Below are 19,624 nucleotides of genomic sequence, written 5' to 3'. Positions count from 1 at the left end.
TTTAAATCTCAGATGAGTGTGTAGAGCCAGTAGTACAACTGCCACCTCCCAGCCCCAGGGAGCCCGGTTCGTTCTCAGTCTGCACCAGTGTGTGTGTGCGTGCGTGCGCTCCTTCTCCCTGTGACCACGTGGGTTTTCTCCCACATCCCAACGATATAGTCTGGCCGACGTAGTTCTTGTTGCAGTCTCCGCAGGTGATCCTGTGCACCACATTGCTTTTATAGGTTGTCTTTACTGGTATCTTGGATCTTGGGACAAGTTTCCTTGAAGTCGCCGGTGGTTTGTGAGTGACTGTGAAGCTGTGAGGTTCTAGCAGTCGGACTGTCATTTCTGATATATTCTTTAGGGCAAGGTTGCACATTATAATGCACATTGAGTAAGGGCTGCGTGACTTTCTCTCATAGTAAGAATCTGCTGATGAAATTCCGTGGGTAACTGTTGTTCTGGAGTACTTTGAATAAGTGCTTCCCTTCCCTGGCCCGAAGTTCAGTGGCGCTGCAGTGTGTTTATGTTTGTGCTCTCAAATATAAGAGAGCATAAAAGTATATTATGAAAAGTGACACCCTCCAATAGAACTTAATCAGAACCCCACCCTCTGGAGTAAATCGAACCAGCCATCTCCTGACCTGGAGACACATGCTTTTGACTCGGGCAAGGCTGCTGCCAGCAAAGTCAACCAGCAGGCAGGTAGTTCTATGTTTGCACTGCTTATGTATACATTTAGAATTCTTAGTATAAATATTAATGATGTTTTAATGTATTGCACCATGTACTGTGGAACATACAAGAGTTTGTTAAAAAAGCACGAATTCTCTAAATGGTATTATTAAAAAGAGTGGTTTCCAAAAGTGGTAGGTGTGCCAGAGATAACAAACTTGGGCATGAACTTGCAATGAAGGATTTTATTCACACAGCTGGCACATGGGTATAAAGGGGTGAGGGCTGGGTTGGGTCATCTGGTGCACGTGGTGATTTTAACTCTTTAGACTGCAGGCAAACCAAATCCAAAGGCGGGCATCACCGTGGTTACTACTGGTACCGAGGGTTCGTTACTCCACTCCCTTGGTTGACCCGCCAGTTCCGTGTGAGCATGGCAATGTTGTCGAAACCGCCAATGGAGCTGACGTCACTCACGCTGTCGCTATCCTCCTTCCCTCCGTCCCTAGTCACAGAACAGGAATAGCAGTCAGGATCGCTCAGCACTGGACATCGGCTTTGCCCCAGAAAGCAGTTATCTTTGAATCGTGGGAGAGTGGGATTTGTCTGGTCATTGGCTGTGGGGAGAGAGTGGGGCAGTGGGATTAGTTTGGGGACTGATACAGGACTGTGGGGAGAGAGTGGGACAGTGGGATTAGTTTGGGGACTGATACAGGTCTGTGGGGAGAGAGTGGGACAGTGGGATTAGTTTGGGGACTGATACAGGTCTGTGGGGAGAGAGTGGGGCGGTGGGATTTTAGTTTGGGGACTGATACAGGTCTGTGGGGAGAGAGTGGGGCAGTGGGATTAGTTTGGGGACTGATACAGGTCTGTGGGGAGAGAGTGGGACAGTGGGATTAGTTTGGGGACTGATACAGGTCTGTGGGGAGAGAGTGGGACAGTGGGATTAGTTTGGGGACTCATACAGATCTGTGGGGAGAGAGTGGGACAGTGGGATTAGTTTGGGGACTGATACAGGTCTGTGGGGAGAGAGTGGGACAGTGGGATTAGTTTGGGGACTGATACAGGTCTGTGGGGAGAGAGTGGGACAGTGGGATTAGTTTGGGGACTGATACAGGTCTGTGGGGAGAGAGTGGGACAGTGGGATTAGTTTGGGGATTGATACAGGTCTGTGGGGAGAGAGTGGGTTAGTGGGATTAGTTTGGGGACTGATACAGGTCTGTGGGGAGAGATTGGGACAGTGGGATTAGTTTGGGGACTGATACAGGACTGTGGGGAGAGAGTGGGACAGTGGGATTAGTTTGGGGACTGATACAGGTCTGTGGGGAGAGAATGGGACAGTGGGATTAGTTTGGGGACTGATACAGGGCTGTGGGGAGAGAGTGGGTTAGTGGGATTAGTTTGTGGACTAACACAGGGCTGTGGGGAGAGAGTGGACAGTGGGATTAGTTTGGGGACTGATACAGGTCTGTGGGGAGAGAGTGGGACAGTGGGATTAGTTTGGGGACTGATACAGGGCTGTGGGGAGAGAGTGGGACAGTGGGATTAGTTTGGGGACTGATACAGGTCTGAGGGAGAGAGTGGGGCGGTGGGATTTTAGTTTGGGGACTGATACAGGGCTGTGAGGAGAGAGTGGGGCAGTGGGATTTTAGTTTGGGGGCTGAAACAGGGCTGTGCTGGCTGCCTTTATCCTCTGCTGTGAGCCGTCGCTTGATACCACCTGGGCCGATTGTATCATAGATGGAGCCTCATCCCACTCATAGCCTTAAACTCATTTCAGCTGAAATGTTAGATGGACTTTATTTTCATGGCAGCCAATTTTCCCTGACTCTTACCTGCAGCAGAAGTATAAAATCATGCCTGCTGCGATGAGGAACAGGACCACAACTGGTACCAATACCGTAACGACGATGAAGAGGGTGTTATCTAGGAAGCAATAAAGACACATCCGTCAGTCTGTTGTAGTACTGAACGTTCCTACTGGTTGGAATTAGATGTGGGCGATGCTGGGATTCCTGTTCCCACTGAACTGAACCTGAGTGGTGGCTACAGTGTGGAATCACAACGTACATACGGGCTTCAAGAAAGAAATCAGGTGGGTTAAAAGAAGGCATGAAGTTACTCTGGCAGACAAGAAGAAGGGGAATCCTGAGGGATTCTACAGATATGTTAGGAACAAATGGCTCACAAGGGACAAAATTGATCCTCTGGAAGACCAGAATTATAATCCATAGGTGGAGCCAAAACAGACGGGGGAGACCTTAAATAATATTTTTTGCATTGTATTTACTCAGGAGACAGACACAGAGTCTACAGAAGTGAAGCAAAGCAGCATCAACTTTATGGACCCTGTACAGATTACAGAGGAGGATGTGTTTGCTAACCTGAGATAAATATGGTTGGATAAATCCCTAGGGTGTGAGAAGGTCTTGCCTTGGACCCTACCAGAGGCAAGTGCAGAAATTATGGGGGCACTATCAGAGATATTTAAATCATCCTTAGCAACGGGTGAGGTACCAGAGGGTTGGAGGTCAGCCAGTGTTGTTCTGCTGTTTAAGAAAGGCTCTAAACAGAAACCAGGAAATTATAGGGCAGTGAGTCTGACATCAGTTGTGGGAAAGTTACTGGATATATAACTATTTGGATAAACATGGACTGATTAAGGATAGTCAGCATGGCTTCGTGCGTGGTAGGTCATGTCTAACAAATCCTATAGAGTTCTTCGAGGGAGTTACCAGGAAAGTTGTTGAAAGCAAGGCAGTGAATGTTATCTACATGGACTTTAGCAAGGCATTTGACAAGGTCCCGCATGAAGTGTTGGTCAAGAAGGTTTAATCACTTGGCATTCAAGATGAGGTTGTAAATTGGATTAGACATTGGCTTTGTGGGAGAAGCCAGAGAGTGGTAGTAGATGGTTGCCTCTTTGGAGGCCTGTGATGAGTGGTGTACCGCAGGGATCAGTGCTGGGTCCTTTGTTGTTTGTCATCTATATCAATGATCTGGATGATAATGTGGTTAACTGGATCAGCAAATTTGCAGATGACACCAAGTTTGGGGGTGTAGTGGACAGCGAGAAAGTCTATCACTGTGGCGAGTTCCAGATCAGCTGGAAAAATGGGCTGAAAAATGGCAGATGGAATTTAACGAAGACAAGTGCGATGTTTTACATTTCAGTAAGACTAACTAGGGTAGCTTTTACACAGTGAACAGTACGCCACAGAGGAGTGTGCTGGAACAAAGGGATCTGGAATACAGATCTATAATTCATTGGAAGTGGCAACACAGGTAGATAGAGTCATAAAGAAAGCTTTTGGCACATTAACCTTCATAAATCAATGTATTGAGTACAGGAAATGGGATGTTATGTTGAGGTTGTATAAGATGTTGGTGAGGCCTAATTTGGAGAATTGTGTGCAGTTTTGGTCACCAACCTACAGGAAAGATGTAAGTAAGATTGAAAGAGTACAGAGAAAATTTACAAGGATGTTGTTGGGTCTGGTAGAACTGAGTTATAAGGAAAGATTGAATAGATTAGGACTGTATTTCTTAGAACGTAGAAGATTGAGAGGAGATTCAATAGAGATATACAAAATTAACAGGGGTATAGATAGGGCTAATGCAAGCAGGCTTTTTCCACTGAGGTTGGGTGTTATGACAACCAGAGGTCATGGGTTAAGGGTGAAAGGTGAAAAGTTTAAGGGGAAAATGAGGGGTAGCTTCTTCACTCAGAGAGTGTGCAACGAGCTGCCAGGGCAAGTGGTGTATGCGAGCTCGATTTTAATGTTCAAGAGAAGTTTGGATAGGTACATGGATGGAGGGGTATGGAGGGCTATGGAATCGGAGCAGGTCAATGGACTAGGCAGTTTAAACGGTTTTCAGCATGAACTAGATGAGCTGAAGGGCCTTTTTCTGTGCTGTACTTCTCTATGACTATGACACGTGGTGCACCAGAGAGTGATTAAAGATCTGCTTTATTTGTGGCCGGTACATCGGAATACAGTGAATTGAATTGCTTGCATCGATGACAGGCACGGTCCAAGGACGTGCTGGGGACAGTCCGCAAGTGTGGCCATACTTCTGGTGCCAATGTAGTGTGTCTGAGACTCTCTAACCCTAACTCGTACATTCCTGGGATGTGGGAGGAAGCTCGAGCACCTGGGGGAAGAAGCAGTTTACAAAAAGATCCGACATAGCTTTATTGCAAAAAGTGGCAATGGATTGGTATTCAATGCAATGGAATTGGGCTGACAGGGAAATGGATGAAATGGCCTAATTCTGATACTATATCTTATGGGTCTGCAGTCTGCATTAGAATTTTGAACATAAGAACATAAATAGGAGCAGGGGTAGGTCATCTGGCCCATCGAGCCTGCTCCACCATTCTAAAAGATCATGGCTGATCTGGCCATGGACTCATCTCCACCTGTCTGCCTTTTCTCCATAACCCTTAATTCCCCTACTATGCAAAAATCTATCCAACCTTGTCTTAAATAAATATACTGGACTCTCTGATGGTGGTGTCTGAAAAGAGGATGCTGTCCAAGTTGCATGCCATCTTGGACAATGTCTCCCATCCACTACATAATGTACTGGGTGGGCACAGGAGTACATTCAGCCAGAGACTCATTCCACCGAGATGCAGCACAGAGCGTCATAGGAAGTCATTCCTGCCTGTGGCCATCAAACTTTACAACTCCTCCCTTGGAGGGTCAGACACCCTGAGCCAATAGGCTGGTCCTGGACTTATTTCCTGGCATAATTTACATATTACTATTTAATTATTTATGGTTTTATTACTATTTAATTATTTATGGTGCAACTGTAACGAAAACCAATTTCCCCTGGGATCAATAAAGTATGATTATGACTATACTGAGGTAGCCTCCATTGCTTCATTGGGCAGAGAATTCCATAGGTTCACCACACTTTGGGAAAGGAAGTTCCTCATCTCCGTCCTAAACCTACTCCCCCAAATTTTGAGACTATGTTGTTCTAGTCTCACCTACCAGTGGAAACTACTTTCCTGCCTCTATCTTACCTATCGCTTTCATAATTTTATATGATTCTATAAGATCTCCTCTCATTCTTCTGAATTCCAGTGCGTACAGTCCCAAGTGACTCAATTGCCTCATAGTCTAACCCCCTCATCTCTGGAATCAACTTGGTGAACCTCTTCTGCACTGCCTCCAAAGCCAGTAAGGAGACCAGAACTGCATGCAGCACTCCAGGTGCGGCCTCACCAGTACCCTGTACAGTTGTAGCACAACCTCCCGACTGTTAATTTCAATCCCTGTAACCATGAAGGCCAACATTCCATTTGCCTTCTTAATAGCCTGCTGCACCTGCAAAGCAACCTTTAGTGATTCATGCGCAAGCACTCCAAAGTCCCTCAGCATGCTGCAATTTTTTACATTTTAATTTTTAAAATAATAATCTGTTCTTTCATTTTTCCTTCCAAAGTGGATGACCTCACATTCACCAACATTGTACTCCATCTGCCAGACCCTTGCTCACTCACTTAACCTATCTATATCTCTTTGAAGATTTGTAAAAACCATAATCTCTAACTGTTCTGGGTTAAATTCGACAATCAGAGTAATATTACCAAAAAATTCAGCAACGTGAAATATATAAAGAAGAACTTTAGAACAAATTGCCACTTAGTTTTATTGTAGGAAGTGTCAATTGAATAACTTTATGCAGTCTAAATTGGAAACACTGGTGTGGTCTGGTTGGGTATGGTGTGTTCTGGTCTGCTCTGGTGAGCTGTGGTCTGCTCTGGTGTGTTGCGGTCAGGTGTGGTGTGGTGTCGTGTGTGGTCTGGGCGGGTTTGGTCGGGTGTGGTGTGGTGTGGTTGGGTGCGGTCAATGGTGGTGTGGTCTAGTCAGTGGAGGTCTGGTCCGGTCTGGTGTGCTGTTGTCTGGTTTTCCTCTAGTTTTCCGCCAATTCCTTTTTCTTTTTAAGAACAGTCACAATTTGTGAAATGTTTTCAACATTGAAACTTTCTAAAAAAGGCACTAAATCTAATAGAGGTCAGAGCAGACTACCTGAACACTTCAGCAAAGTGAGAGGGTTATTCTGCCTCTTTAGTCACCTGCCCTAAGCTACAGGCTATGAAGTGTATCTCTGTGGTGGGACAGGTAAATTACCTGATCTTGTGCAGGTTGAGTGGATGGAGATTCTTGAATTTTCTTAGCCACTCTATCAACTTGTATGGCAACCTTGAGTGATCTATAGACTTGGACCTCAATGTCTCTCTGTTCCGCTACACTGCTAAGAATCCTGCCATTAATGCTGTACTCCACCTTCACATCCTTTCAGTGAGATGAAAGGCACCAAATCAATGCAAACCTTTTGTCCTTGCTTCTGCCAATGGAAACAATTGATGCCTAACTTTTCTCTTGGAACTCTTCAAGAGTTAGCTATACCAGTTCACGTGAAATAAAATTTCATGTAAAAGAAAGAAGATATCGTAAACACTCAAACAGCATCCACAAAGAAAGAAACAGAGTGAAAGTTTCAGGTTTGGGAGCTTCCTCTCTTCTGCCTGACCTGCTGAGTGGTTAGGTCAGGCAATAGAGCTAAAAGTCCCAAACCTAAGAAGCTTTTTTATAATATTCAAGGGAAATAAAGCTTAACGGTGGCAGGAGCCTTACCTTCACAGTATTTCCCTCTGTATAACAGGGGACAGACACAGTTAATTCCATTTATAGTCACCTCACAGGTGCCTCCGTTTTGACAAGTATCATTGTGACAAAGGAACACTATTGAAAAACAAATCAATCATTTAATAACTCATCAATAATCCATTAGTTTCTAATATCACACACACATGAATTCGAAAGTTCTTCATATCAGACACTATAACACCAGATACACATACACTTACACACAAACACAGGCACTAATACACAGAGCTACAACACTAGCACACACAGACACATACCCTAACACAATACGTAACACAAAACATGGTTTAGCAGAACACACACACTAAATCACACCCACACATTAACACATAAAAACACATACCAATACTAATACATACTCTGTCCTGATCAATGACAATGAAGTTCTATTCTCTAAAACACACACACACACACATTCTCTCTGCAAGGTACAGTATGAAAACCAAAAGTTAGTATTTTTAATTCCAACCAATGTTAAATTCCAAATGAAATCAATTTACACAATATTCACCATCTGTTGCTGCAATGTCTCACATTGACTTTCTGCAAGATAAAGGTTATTGTGAGGATAACCTGGTCTCCTGTGCCCAGTCCTGTTCACTGTGATTTGGGTCAATTTTAGACTGAGAGACAGAGTTACAGCACAGAAACGTGCCTCCCTCAGCCTTGCAGAGATGGCGGAATCATTAACTGTAATCCCAGACTAATCTCATTTTTACATGCTCTTGTCTGATCAGACAGCTTCTGCTCAATCTCTGACGGAGTCTGGGGGTCCAGCAGTGATTTCATACAAACCCACAAAGTTGGAGCATACAGCAAGTCATACTCAACCCTCAGGAGAGTAAGGAAGAGCTTTCAATGTTCAAATTTATTGTTTTCCCTCATACCCTCTATTTTACTGAACCCTGCACCTTTTCCATATTCCTGATGATACTGATAGCAGGGACTTCTTTGCATGACATTCCTACATGTAATACTGTGGATAGAAGTCATCTTGCCCCATTACACTGGATTGGATTTGAACTTTGAACACAGAGGTGTCCCTCCCCAACAATTGGTACTATCTACAGGAGGTCCTTCCTCAAGAAGGCTACATCCATCCACAAAGATCCCCACCATCCAGCCATGCCATCTTCTCGTGGCTCCATCAGGCAGGGGGTACAGAAGCCTGAAGTCCCACACCACCAGGTTAAGAACAGCTGATTCCTTTCAACCATTTGGTTCCTGAACCAACTGGCACATCCCTAATCACTACCCCAGCATAGCAACACTTACACCAAAGTTTGATCACTTTACACTAAAATGGACTTCTGCTGCTTCTAATTTTATTCTTTCTTGTAAAAACTGTGTGTAACTCATGTTTTTTCTTGTGAATGCTGCTTATGTGATGTTATGTGTCATTGATGCTGCTGCAGGTAGGTTTTTCATTGCACCGTGTACACGTGCACTACTACATTTTACATTAAACTTGACTTTGAACCCCCCCCCCCATGCTCAGTCTATGTAAGAGTTATAGGATTCCCACACGAGCCTTATCAATAACCTCAAAACCCCATAAGTAGGGTAGAAGCATGACACCTCGGTCCCTAGGAACTAATTAAGGAGCTTGATTGGCCCACCTTGCTGTGCTGACATTGGTTGATTGGCCCATCATGCTGTGCTGACATTGGTTGATTTGCCCACCATGCTGTGCTGACATTGGTTGATTGGCCCATCATGCTGTGCTGACATTGGTTGATTGGCCCACCATGCTGTGCTGACATTGGTTGATTGGCCCATCATGCTGTGCTGGCACTGGTTGATTGGCCCATCATGCTGTGCTGACGTTGGTTGATTGGCCCACCATGCTGTGCTGACATTGGTTGATTGGCCCATCATGCTGTGCTGACATTGGTTGATTGGCCCATCATGCTGTGCTGACATTGATTGATTGGCCCATCATGCTGTGCTGACATTTTAAACTACTCCAAGTCAATTTAGCCCTTTCCTCCCACATAGTCCTACATTTTTCTTTCATTCCTGTGTCTCTTAAATGTCTCTAATGTATCTGCCTCTACCACCCCCTATAGTCACCCACCAGGTAAAACTTACCTCTGACATTCCCCCCCATACCTTCCTCCAAAACAGCTTAAAATTAGGAGAGGTAAATTACCACATGCTCTTTTGGAGTTGATAACTTGGCACGTCGTGTTCGCAGGACAACGCATCTCCATGCACTGAACGGCGTCTGTTGTATTACAGAAGCATTCTTCTGTACAGTCCTCAGTGACAAACCTTTCTCCAACCTACATCGCAGAAGCAACAATATTAGTCAACGCTCTTCATGCTGTGGAAAGTGACTGGCTGACATCATATCGAGGTCGTCGGTTCAAAAGATTCAAAGGATTCAAAGTACATTTATTATCAAAGTATGTGTGCAAAGTACAACCCTGGGATTTGTCTTCCCACAGACAGCCACGAAACAAAGAAAACTATGGAACCTATTCAAAGAAAAACATCAGCACACCTCACATGCCCCAAAAAAAAACCAAACGAGTAAATGGCAACAAAAAAATGAGCGAGAAACAAAAAATCGAAAGAGTCCAGGCATGTTCAGTTCAGTTCAGTGTTTGTTATCTGCAGGCCGCTCCAATCAAAATCACCCAAAGTAGCAACAAAAAAAAAGGAGAGGCCAGAAACCAGCAACACATCATAACTAACTGCGAGTCCAATCTACTAATTGCGGCGATTAAACTTTGCCCGAGACCCAGAACTCTGGCACCATCCTCTGACAGGAGAGAGAGAGACAGAGAGAGAGAGAGAGAGAGGGAGAGAGAGGGAGAGAGAGAGGGGGAGAGAGAGAGAGAGGGAGAGAGAGAGAGAGAGAGAGAGAGAGTGAGAGAGAGAGAGAGAGAGAGAGAGAGCAACCATCACACAGACACCTTTGTTTGGCAGCAGCAAGCGAGAGGCTGGTATGCAGCGCTGAACACTCGCTTGCCTTCTGCACTCACCCCGATGATTTTAATCTTCCTCAACACTCTAACTGGCGAGATTAGTGAGAAATGGACCCGATCGTGGGCTCACGCCTCATCTCCAGGCTTCTTGGGCTCGAGGCCGTACACTTCACGGAGCACCCTTGGAGACAGCAAAGCGCCAGGTCGCTCAATTGGCCTGAAAACACACCACCAAAGTGCAGAAGACAGGCTCCAACAGTGGCAGAACCACATTGGAAAGAAAAAGAAGTAGAAAAGAGATCTAAGTGATTTCCCGGCATACATGATGAACGAACTCTTCTTGGCTTCCAGCCAGGTACAGGTTTCGAAGTCAATCCCATGGCCAGATGGAACGCACAGTGGAAACCCACACCAAGGAGCACAGAAGGGAATCCATTTGGGTTACCCAGAGAAATCAGCGGTAGCAGAACATTGCATTCACAATGGCCACAGGATTGACTTTGACAACACAAGAGTGCCGTGCCGTGTCAATGGCTTTTGGGTCTGCCTGATAAAGGAAACCAGTGAAATACTATGAGAGGAAAGGAATTTTTACAAAGATGAAGGTCTCAAAGTAAGAACTGGAATTCGATTGTAAACAAGGTGGGACAGCAGAAACATGATTGGATAAGGACTAACCAATCAGAAGCTACGGACAGCAGGGGTATAAATACCACTGGACTAGACGTACTCAGGCATCATCCTCGATGAAGATGGCAGAGTTTGTCATTGAAACATCAGTTAAAATCAATACTTCTACCTGGCAGGAGGCCCATGAAGAGCTTATTCTTGAAAGAAATAGTTTCTTGAACCGTCTGAAGGATGTCGCCCCGGTTGTGTTGTTCACTGGCGCCATCTTCTTCAAGAGGTTTAGGGTGAAAGGTGAAATATTTAAGGGGAGCCTAACGGGGAGCTTCCTCACTCAGAGGGTGGTGAGAGTGTGGAATGAGCTGCCAGTGGAAGTGGTGGATGCAGGTTCAATTATACGATAAGTTTTGATAGATACATGGATGAGAGGGGTATGGAAGGTTATTGTTCAGATGGAGGTAGATGGCATGAGGCAGAAGACAGGTCAGTGTGGACTAAATGCTTCTGTGCTGTAGTGCTCTATGATGTCAGTCATAACCTGACCATCCCTGATCTAAAGTCGAGGTTGATAGGATACTGAAAGCAAGGTGCACAAAATTCTGGAGGAACTCAGCAGGACATGCAGCATTTTTGGAAACGAACAAAGGGTCATCGGTTTGGGCTGAGACTCTTCTTCAGGACTGGAAACAACATAGAACATAGAATAGTACAGCACAGGAAATGGGAAATGGTGAAGGAGAGGGAGGAGATGGTCGGGTTTTTAATTTACCTTTTAGCTGGTTTGTTGTGCCAAACAATGCACTGACGATGTCTCCTCGCATGGTGGTGAAAAGTTTGCAGGTAAATTGCCAAGATTGGAACTCAACCCAACCAGTATAGAGTTCAATTCAGTTCAGCGCCATGCCACTAGTCAGTGCAGGCCGTAGGGCCATTCTTCGCCAAAGTGCCCGAGTCTGCATCGATCACCCCCTCAAACTGCTCAAGCGCAGCAAAGAGAAATGAGTAACCGGAATGCAGGTTACAACGTGCAACTGCAGCTTCTGTACACGAGCCCTGAGTGGTGAAAGCCAGTGTGCAGGCCCGAAGATGCTATGCGGGAGAGGGTCCCACACAACGTGAGTGGTCTTTGATGCCCACCATGACATGCCAAGGCTGCTCCTGCACAACTTACACCCCCTTGCCTTCATCTGCTGACCAAACTTGCCGTGGCGGTCTGTTTTACCATCTGGCGGCAGGGGAGGTCCCCTGTGGAAATCTCTTTACGTAGGGGCCCTTCCCCTGTACACTGGGGACCTGGGGCGCAAGGTGTTGCACAGGCCAGTACCATGCAACAGGTTTTTAAGCAGGTTTACTGACACCCCGTCCACTTGTTCACTCTGTGACCGGGAGGAGTCGGTCTACCATGCGTACATGGAATGTGAGAGGTTGCAGCCGCTGTTTGAGTGCCTGTAGGGGCTACATTTCAGCCTTGCGTTCCTGTTATGGGCACCCAGTATGGAAGGAGCGGGCTGCTCGGAGGATCTGCTGATGGGTTTGCTCCTGAGCCTGTCTGAGATGGCCATTCACGCGTCCGGGCATTGGACAATCCATGGCTCTGTCAGGGCCAACTGCGTGCCCAGCTGCCTTGGACAATCCATGGCTCTGCCAGGGCCAACTGCGTGCCCAGCTGCCTTGGAAAAGGAGCATGCAGTCACCATGAGGGATTTCCGGGTGTGGTGGGACTGTTCTATACACAATAATATTTTATTTTGAGTTTGATCATTGTCTTATAAATACTTGATACAGTATTTGTATTTTTGTGTAAATAAACTTCTGTAGTTTTGTTTTAAAAAATGCCTTTTCAACACCCTGTCTACCTGCGACTGCACTTTCAGGGAACCATGTACCTGTGCTTCTGTTGTACAAGATTCCCCAGGGCATAACCGTTCACTGTAAAAGTCCAACCGTGATTTATGACCTTGTTATTACCCAAATTAAATTCTACTTGCCATTCCTCAGCTGATCGAGACCCTTCTGTAATTCTTGATAACCATCTTGGACAGCTTTATGAGATTGGAATTAAATCTAGATGCTTAGTAAAAGCAGGTTGCTGTCCAGACTCACCTTGTAATACTTGTTCCTGTAGGTGCAGCCACAGCTACGGTAAGGCACGCACTCAAAGCCACTGTAGACGAAACCTCTGTCGCACTGGCATCCTTCCATGCATGGGCTGTCGCATTCCGACGTGGCCGCCAGGTTTGCGCAGGTGGGTGGGCAGGAAGCCATGCAGGGCTTGTACGAGCTGTTGGGGGGGCAGTCCATTACTGAAAAAAACAGGAGCGCTGCTGTTAGAACGGGCATCCAGATCAGCTGGAGAAGTGGGTCGAGGGACTGCTTTGCGGCTCCAGAGACACAAGTTCGATCCTGACCTACGGTGCTCGAAGGTTCAATGTTTCATTTATGATCAAAGTATGCATGCAGTATACAACTCGGAGATTTGTCTCCTCCAGGGAGCCACGAAACAAAGAAACACTATGGAAGTAAGAGTGAGTGAGTGAGTGTGTGTGTGTGTGTATATGTGTGTATGTGTGTGTTTGTGTGTGTACGTACTCAAAGCAAGCTGTAGGCATTTGGAGCTCTCACTCACTGGCTCCCTACCCGAGATTTCAGGCCCAGACTCACCACACTGGGTGTAGTTCCTCCAGTTCGTCAGGGTGGTCCCGTTCATCTGACAGGCTTGGACGTACATCTCGAAGCTGACACACAGCAGGTTGGAGTCGCCGGTCTGGCAAAGGTCAAAGAGGCAGTTCCTATTGGAGACAGAAGGGAGAATTTCAGCGTCTCTGTTGTAACCCGGGGGAAGAGGCTGACCGGGGGGAGTTTCAGTATCTCTGTTGTAACCCGGGGAAGAGGCTGTCCGGGGGAGTTTCAGTATCTCTGTTGTAACCCGGGGGAAGAAGCTGACCGGGGGAGTTTCAGTATCTCTGTTGTAACCCGGGGGAAGAGGCTGACCGGGGGAGTTTCAGTATCTCTGTTGTAACCCGGGGGAAGAGGCTGTCCGGGGGAGTTTCAGTATCTCTGTTGTAACCCGGGGCAAGAGGCTGACCGGGGGAGTTTCAGTATCTCTGTTGTAACCCGGGGGAAGAGGCTGACCGGGGGGAGTTTCAGTATCTCTGTTGTAACCCGGGGGAAGAGGCTGTCCGGGGGAGTTTCAGTATCTCTGTTGTAACCCGGGGAAGAAGCTGACCGGGGGAGTTTCAGTATCTCTGTTGTAACCCGGGGGAAGAGGCTGACCAGGGGAGTTTCAGTATCTCTGTTGTAACCCGGGGGAAGAGGCTGACCGGGGGAGTTTCAGTATCTCTGTTGTAACCCGGGGGAAGAGGCTGACCGGGGGAGTTTCAGTATCTCTGTTGTAACCCGGGGAAGAAGCTGACCGGGGGGGGAGTTTCAGTATCTCTGTTGTAACCCGGGGGAAGAGGCTGACCGGGGGGAGTTTCAGTATCTCTGTTGTAACCCGGGGGAAGAGGCTGACCGGGGGGAGTTTCAGTATCTCTGTTGTAACCCGGGGGAAGAGGCTGACCGGGGGGAGTTTCAGTATCTCTGTTGTAACCCAGGGGAAGAAGCTGACCGGGGGAGTTTCAGTATCTCTGTTGTAACCCGGGGGAAGAGGCTGACCGGGGGAGTTTCAGTATCTCTGTTGTAACCCGGGGGAAGAGACTGACCGGGGGAGTTTCAGTATCTCTGTTGTAACCCGGGGGAAGAGGCTGACCGGGGGGAGGCTGAGGGTAGCAATTCAAACTTGTAAAATGCTGAATATCCAGAAAAGAACCTTTGCACAATTTCTGAAAATGGCTTTGGGATCACAATTGCTGCACAGTTTGCACAAAATACAGTTCTGGAGTAATACAGGAGGGAAACAGGTCATTCAACCCATCCCATCCAGGCTGACGATGATTCACATCTGAACTAGACCTATCTGCCCATATACCTCGAAACCAATAGTTCCCACCCTTGTTTATGCCGTGGACTCCTATTATTAACCGAGGGGCTTGTGGACCCTATTATTAACCGAGGGGCTCGGGGTCCGTATTATTAACCGAGGGGCCTGTGAACCCTATTATTAACTGAGGGGCCCGTGGTCCCTATTATTAACCGAGGGGCCCGTGGTCCCTATTATTAACCGAGGGCTCGTGGTCCCTATTATTAACCGAGGGGCCCGTGAACCCTATTATTAACTGAGGGGCCCGTGGTCCATATTATTAACCGAGGGGCTCGTGAACCCTATTATTAACCGAGGGGCCTGTGGACCGTATTATTAACCGAGGGGCCAGTGAACCCCACGTTGGGAACTCCTGCTCTGAACCTTTCCTATCCAAGTTCCGTTTAAATATTGTTAATATACCCTGCCCTTCCTCTAGCAGCTTGTTCCATATACTGACCACGCTTTGTATAGAATAGTTGCCCGAGGTTGCCTCCTGTTGTACTTTGAACCCTTGCCCTGTAATTATTTATTTATTGAGAGACAGCACAGAATAGACCCTTCCAGCACTTCAAGTCACGTCGCCCAGCAATCCGCCGGTTCCACCTTCGATGAATCACGGGACAATTTACAACGACCAACTGGTACATTTGTGGACTGAGGGAAGAAACTGGAGCACCTGTAGGAAATGGCGAGAATGTGCCAACTCCTTACAGGCAGTGGTGGGAATTGAATCTGGGTTACTGGTACTGTAAAGCCTTGTGCTAACCACTACGCTAATACGCCGCCCCAAACATTTGATTTTGCAGCCCGAGGTAAAAGAGTGTGCATATTCACCCTATCTATACCCTGTTGGAAACCATTGTTATTTTTTCCAATAATAGTTGTGATAAGATTTGTACTTGTTAACAAACTCATGTGCTTTTCACAGTATGTGCAATTCATCCCCACTCACTGGCAGAAAGCAGTATAGCAGCTAAACTAATGGTTTATCACCTTAACATGAGGAAATCTGCAGATGCTGGAATCTCAAGCAAGACACATAAAAGTTGCTGGTGAATGCAGCAGGCCAGGCAGCATCTCTAGGAAGAGGTACAGTCGACGTTTTGGGCCGAGACCCTTCTTGCTGCATTCACCAGCAACTTTTATGTGTGTTGGTTTATCACCTTCCTCATTTTTCATTAGCACACTACCCACATGATGTAATTGTTTTAATTATGTAACTTATTAACTAGTTTATCCCTATCTAAGGAATTTCCTTATCTTATCTGTAAGAGTGATGGCTTCTTCGGGGTGCCATCTTGGCTTCTTTATACCTTTTGTCTTTGTATCAATGTACACCTCGGCATTGTTTCACAGCTGTTTATTCAGTTTGCTTAGTAATTTGTATGTTTGTTTATGCTCTAAAATTAATTGAAATTTTGGAATTAAGACTGCTCATCATTCCTGACTCTGGGAAGAATCCTAAGGATCAGAAAATGGAGAGAGATCCAATTTTCCTTACAATTTTATAAAGCATAGAACAGTACGAAACAGTACAAGCACCTTGGCCTGCGATGTTGTGCTGACCTTCCAACACACTCTAACATCAATCTAATACTTTCAGCCCACATAGCCGTCCATTTTCCCATCAACTACGTTGCCAAGTTTACTGTCATTTAACTATATAGATGTATATAATGTATCTAGAAATGAGACATTTCTCTGAACCAGGGAGTAAAGCACAGTAGTACACATAGCACACAATAACTTATGAAGGTAAGGATAAAATCTACACATAACTAACAAACTAAAGTGTATTAATATTAAATATTGTAAGGTTCAGAACAGATTAACCAAAGGCACTTCGAATATGATGTGGCTGGGAGTTCAGAAGCCTAATGGCCCTAGGGAAGAAGCTGTTCCCCATCCTGACCATTCTTGTTTTTATGCATTGGAGTCTCCTGCCGGATGGTAGAAAGTCAAAGAGGATGCTGGATGAATGGGTAGGATCCTTGGCAATGCCAAAGGCCCTGTGTAAGCAGCGTTCATGATGAATATCCCTCATGGATGGTAGGGAGACCCCTATGATCCTCTTGGCCGTATTCACAGTCCTTTGTAGGGACGCCGTGCCTATCTGGGGGTCTCTTAAATGCCGCTAATGTATCTGCCTCTACCACCACCCCCAGCACCATGTACCAACTACTCTCTGCGTAAGGATTTGACTTTCCAAAATGTTACGACTCACACATGTCTGAATTAAGTGAACTTTGCTTACTGGTAATACGTGTTTGGTTGAATGAAAGGATGGCAGTCTCGGAATGGTCCCTGAGCGTCCAGAAGGGCTCCGCAGCTGTCTGTGCTGTTGTACTGGCTGTTGCTACAGGCCTCGTATCCGGTCTCCGGCTCAGGGTCTGCGTCCTCTCCAGCGGCTCTGCGCCTGTTCCATACAAAGGAGAACCGTTTAGTAACCAGAACAAAGACAGGCTCAGCCAAGCTCAGACCCACACTTCAGGCCAAGCTCGAGTTCATTAACGGCTACAAGCACACAGCATTCACAAGGTTAAAATAAATTACAATAAATAACAGAATTAGCACGTCAAAAACACAGTTAATTCAGAATCAGAATCAGGTTTAATATCACTGGCATATGTTGTGAAATTTGTTAACTTTGCAGCAGCAGTACATAAAATAAATAAAGGCATCTGTCAGTCTTGCGAGACCATGGAAAGTCTTCACTCTCCAGGGCGCAGGCCTGGGCAAGGTTGTATGGAAGACCAGCAGTTGTCCATGCTGCAAGTCTCCCCTCTCCACGACACCAATGTTGTCCAAGGGAAGGGCATTAGGACCCATACAGCTTGGCACCAGTGTCGTCGCAGAGCAATGTGTGATTAAGTGCCTTGCTCAAGGACACAACACGTTCCCTCGGCTGGGGCTCGAACTCACCACCTTCAAGTCGCTAGTCCAATGCCTTAACCACTCGGCCACATGCCCACAATGTGCAGCAGTACAATACAATACATAATGGTAGAGAAAACAAGAATTACAGTAGATATATAATATATAGTTAAATTAAATAAGTAGTGCAAAAATAGAAATAAAAGAAAGTAGTGAGGTAGTGTTAATGGATCAATGTCCGTTCAGAAATCGGATGGCTGAGGTGAAGAAGTTCATGAATCACTGAGTGTGTGTCTTCAGGCTCTGTACCCCCTTCCTGACGATCGCAATGAGAAGAGAGCATGTCCTGGGTGATGGGGGTCCTTAATGATGGATGCTGCCTTTTTGAAGCATCACTCCTTGAAGATGTATTTCAAAGTCTTGCTGTACTTTAATCTTTTGGTTATTGAACAATAAACACATTACAACCATGTTTTTTGTTCTTATTATATTCTTTGTTGTTTATGTTATGTTATTAATCTTTTTCTGGTGAATGTTCTGTCTCTGACGCCATGTATCTGTGATGTTGCTGCAGACAGGGCTTACATTGCACCTGTGTGCATGTACCTGTGCAGATGACAATAAAATCTACATCTGACTTGGGGACACCACGCCATCTTCTCACAACTACCACTGAGGGTACAGAAGCCTGAAATCTCACACCACCAGATTCAAGAACAGCTACTTGCCTTCAACCATTCGGTTCCTGAACCAACCTGCAAAACCCTAATCACTACCTCAGTATGGCAGCACTGTGACCACTTTGCACTACAATGAACGTTGTTTCTTTGTTCTAATTATGTTCATTTCTGGTATAATTTATGGCTACTTTACGCTCAGTTGCCACTTTATTAGATACACTTGTACACCTGCTTGTTAATGAAAATATCTAATCAGCCAATCATGTGGCAGCAACTCAATGCATAAAAGCACGCAGACATGGTCAAGAGGTTCAGTTGTCATTCAGACCAAACATTAGACTGGGGAAGAAATATGATTGAAGTGACTTTGATCATGGAATGATTGTTGGTGCCAGACAGGGTGGCTTGAGTATCTCAGAAAATGCTGACCTCCTGGGATTTTTGCACGACAGTCTCTAGGGCAGGGATTCCCAACCATTTTTATGCCATGGACCAATACCATTAAGCAAGGGGTCTCTAAATGTGAGCACTCCCAGAGAGAACCAACAACAACTGCTCACTAAGGATGAAATGTCTGCAAGCTGGTTGCCAAGCACGGCAAACACCACAACATCGAACAGTTTGGTGAATCCCTTCTGCATATCTTCAACTGGGGGGGGGGGCGCGGGGGATGCTTCAAGATCCATCATCAAGGACCCTCATTTGGGACATGCCCTGATCTCATTACTACCATCAGTGAGGAAGTACAAGAGCCTGTAGACCCATACATCTGCCATCAGACTTCTGAACAGTCAGTGAACCCATAAACTATTCCTCACCATTCTTCTTTGCACAATTTATATATTTTAATTTTCATTGTAAGGAAGTATTTTTTAATCTCTTGTATGATACTGCTGCCATAAAATAACAAAACTCACAACATACAGAGCCTATAAAAGGTATTCACCGCACCCCCCTCCCCCCGGAAGTTTTCATGTTTTATTGTTTTACAACATTGAATCACAGTGGACTTAATTTGGCTTTTTTGACACTGCTCAACAGAAAAAGACTCTTTAGTATCAAAGTGAAAACAGGTCTCTACAAAGTGATATAAATTAATTACAAATATAAATCACAAAATACTTGATTGTGTGAGTATTCACCCCCTTCAAGTCAGTATTTAGTAGATGCACCTTTGTCAGCAATTACAGCCTTGAGTCTGTG

The 19,624-nt window shown here is 45.7% G+C and overlaps 1 protein-coding gene across 1 annotated transcript in view; it reads right to left on the bottom strand.

Moving 5' to 3' along the window:
- Nucleotides 1-882: 882 nt before the first annotated feature.
- Nucleotides 883-19,624, bottom strand: part of LOC134346937 (zonadhesin-like) — a 153,685-nt gene continuing 134,943 nt past the window's right edge. Inside the window, exons 35-41 of the mRNA XM_063048811.1 lie at nucleotides 17,122-17,283; nucleotides 13,568-13,695; nucleotides 13,010-13,209; nucleotides 9,499-9,631; nucleotides 7,314-7,421; nucleotides 2,493-2,583; nucleotides 883-1,162 (exon numbers count right to left, since the gene is read on the bottom strand). Coding sequence (XP_062904881.1) covers nucleotides 1,030-1,162; nucleotides 2,493-2,583; nucleotides 7,314-7,421; nucleotides 9,499-9,631; nucleotides 13,010-13,209; nucleotides 13,568-13,695; nucleotides 17,122-17,283 — 955 coding nt within the window. The 3' untranslated portion in view covers nucleotides 883-1,029. The remainder of the gene's footprint in view (nucleotides 1,163-2,492; nucleotides 2,584-7,313; nucleotides 7,422-9,498; nucleotides 9,632-13,009; nucleotides 13,210-13,567; nucleotides 13,696-17,121; nucleotides 17,284-19,624) is intronic.

This window comes from Mobula hypostoma, chromosome 5 (genome assembly GCF_963921235.1).
Source record: "Mobula hypostoma chromosome 5, sMobHyp1.1, whole genome shotgun sequence".
Lineage (NCBI taxonomy): Eukaryota > Metazoa > Chordata > Chondrichthyes > Myliobatiformes > Myliobatidae > Mobula > Mobula hypostoma.
Note: the sequence above shows the minus strand (reverse complement) of the source record. Positions and strands in the feature narration are given on the sequence as shown.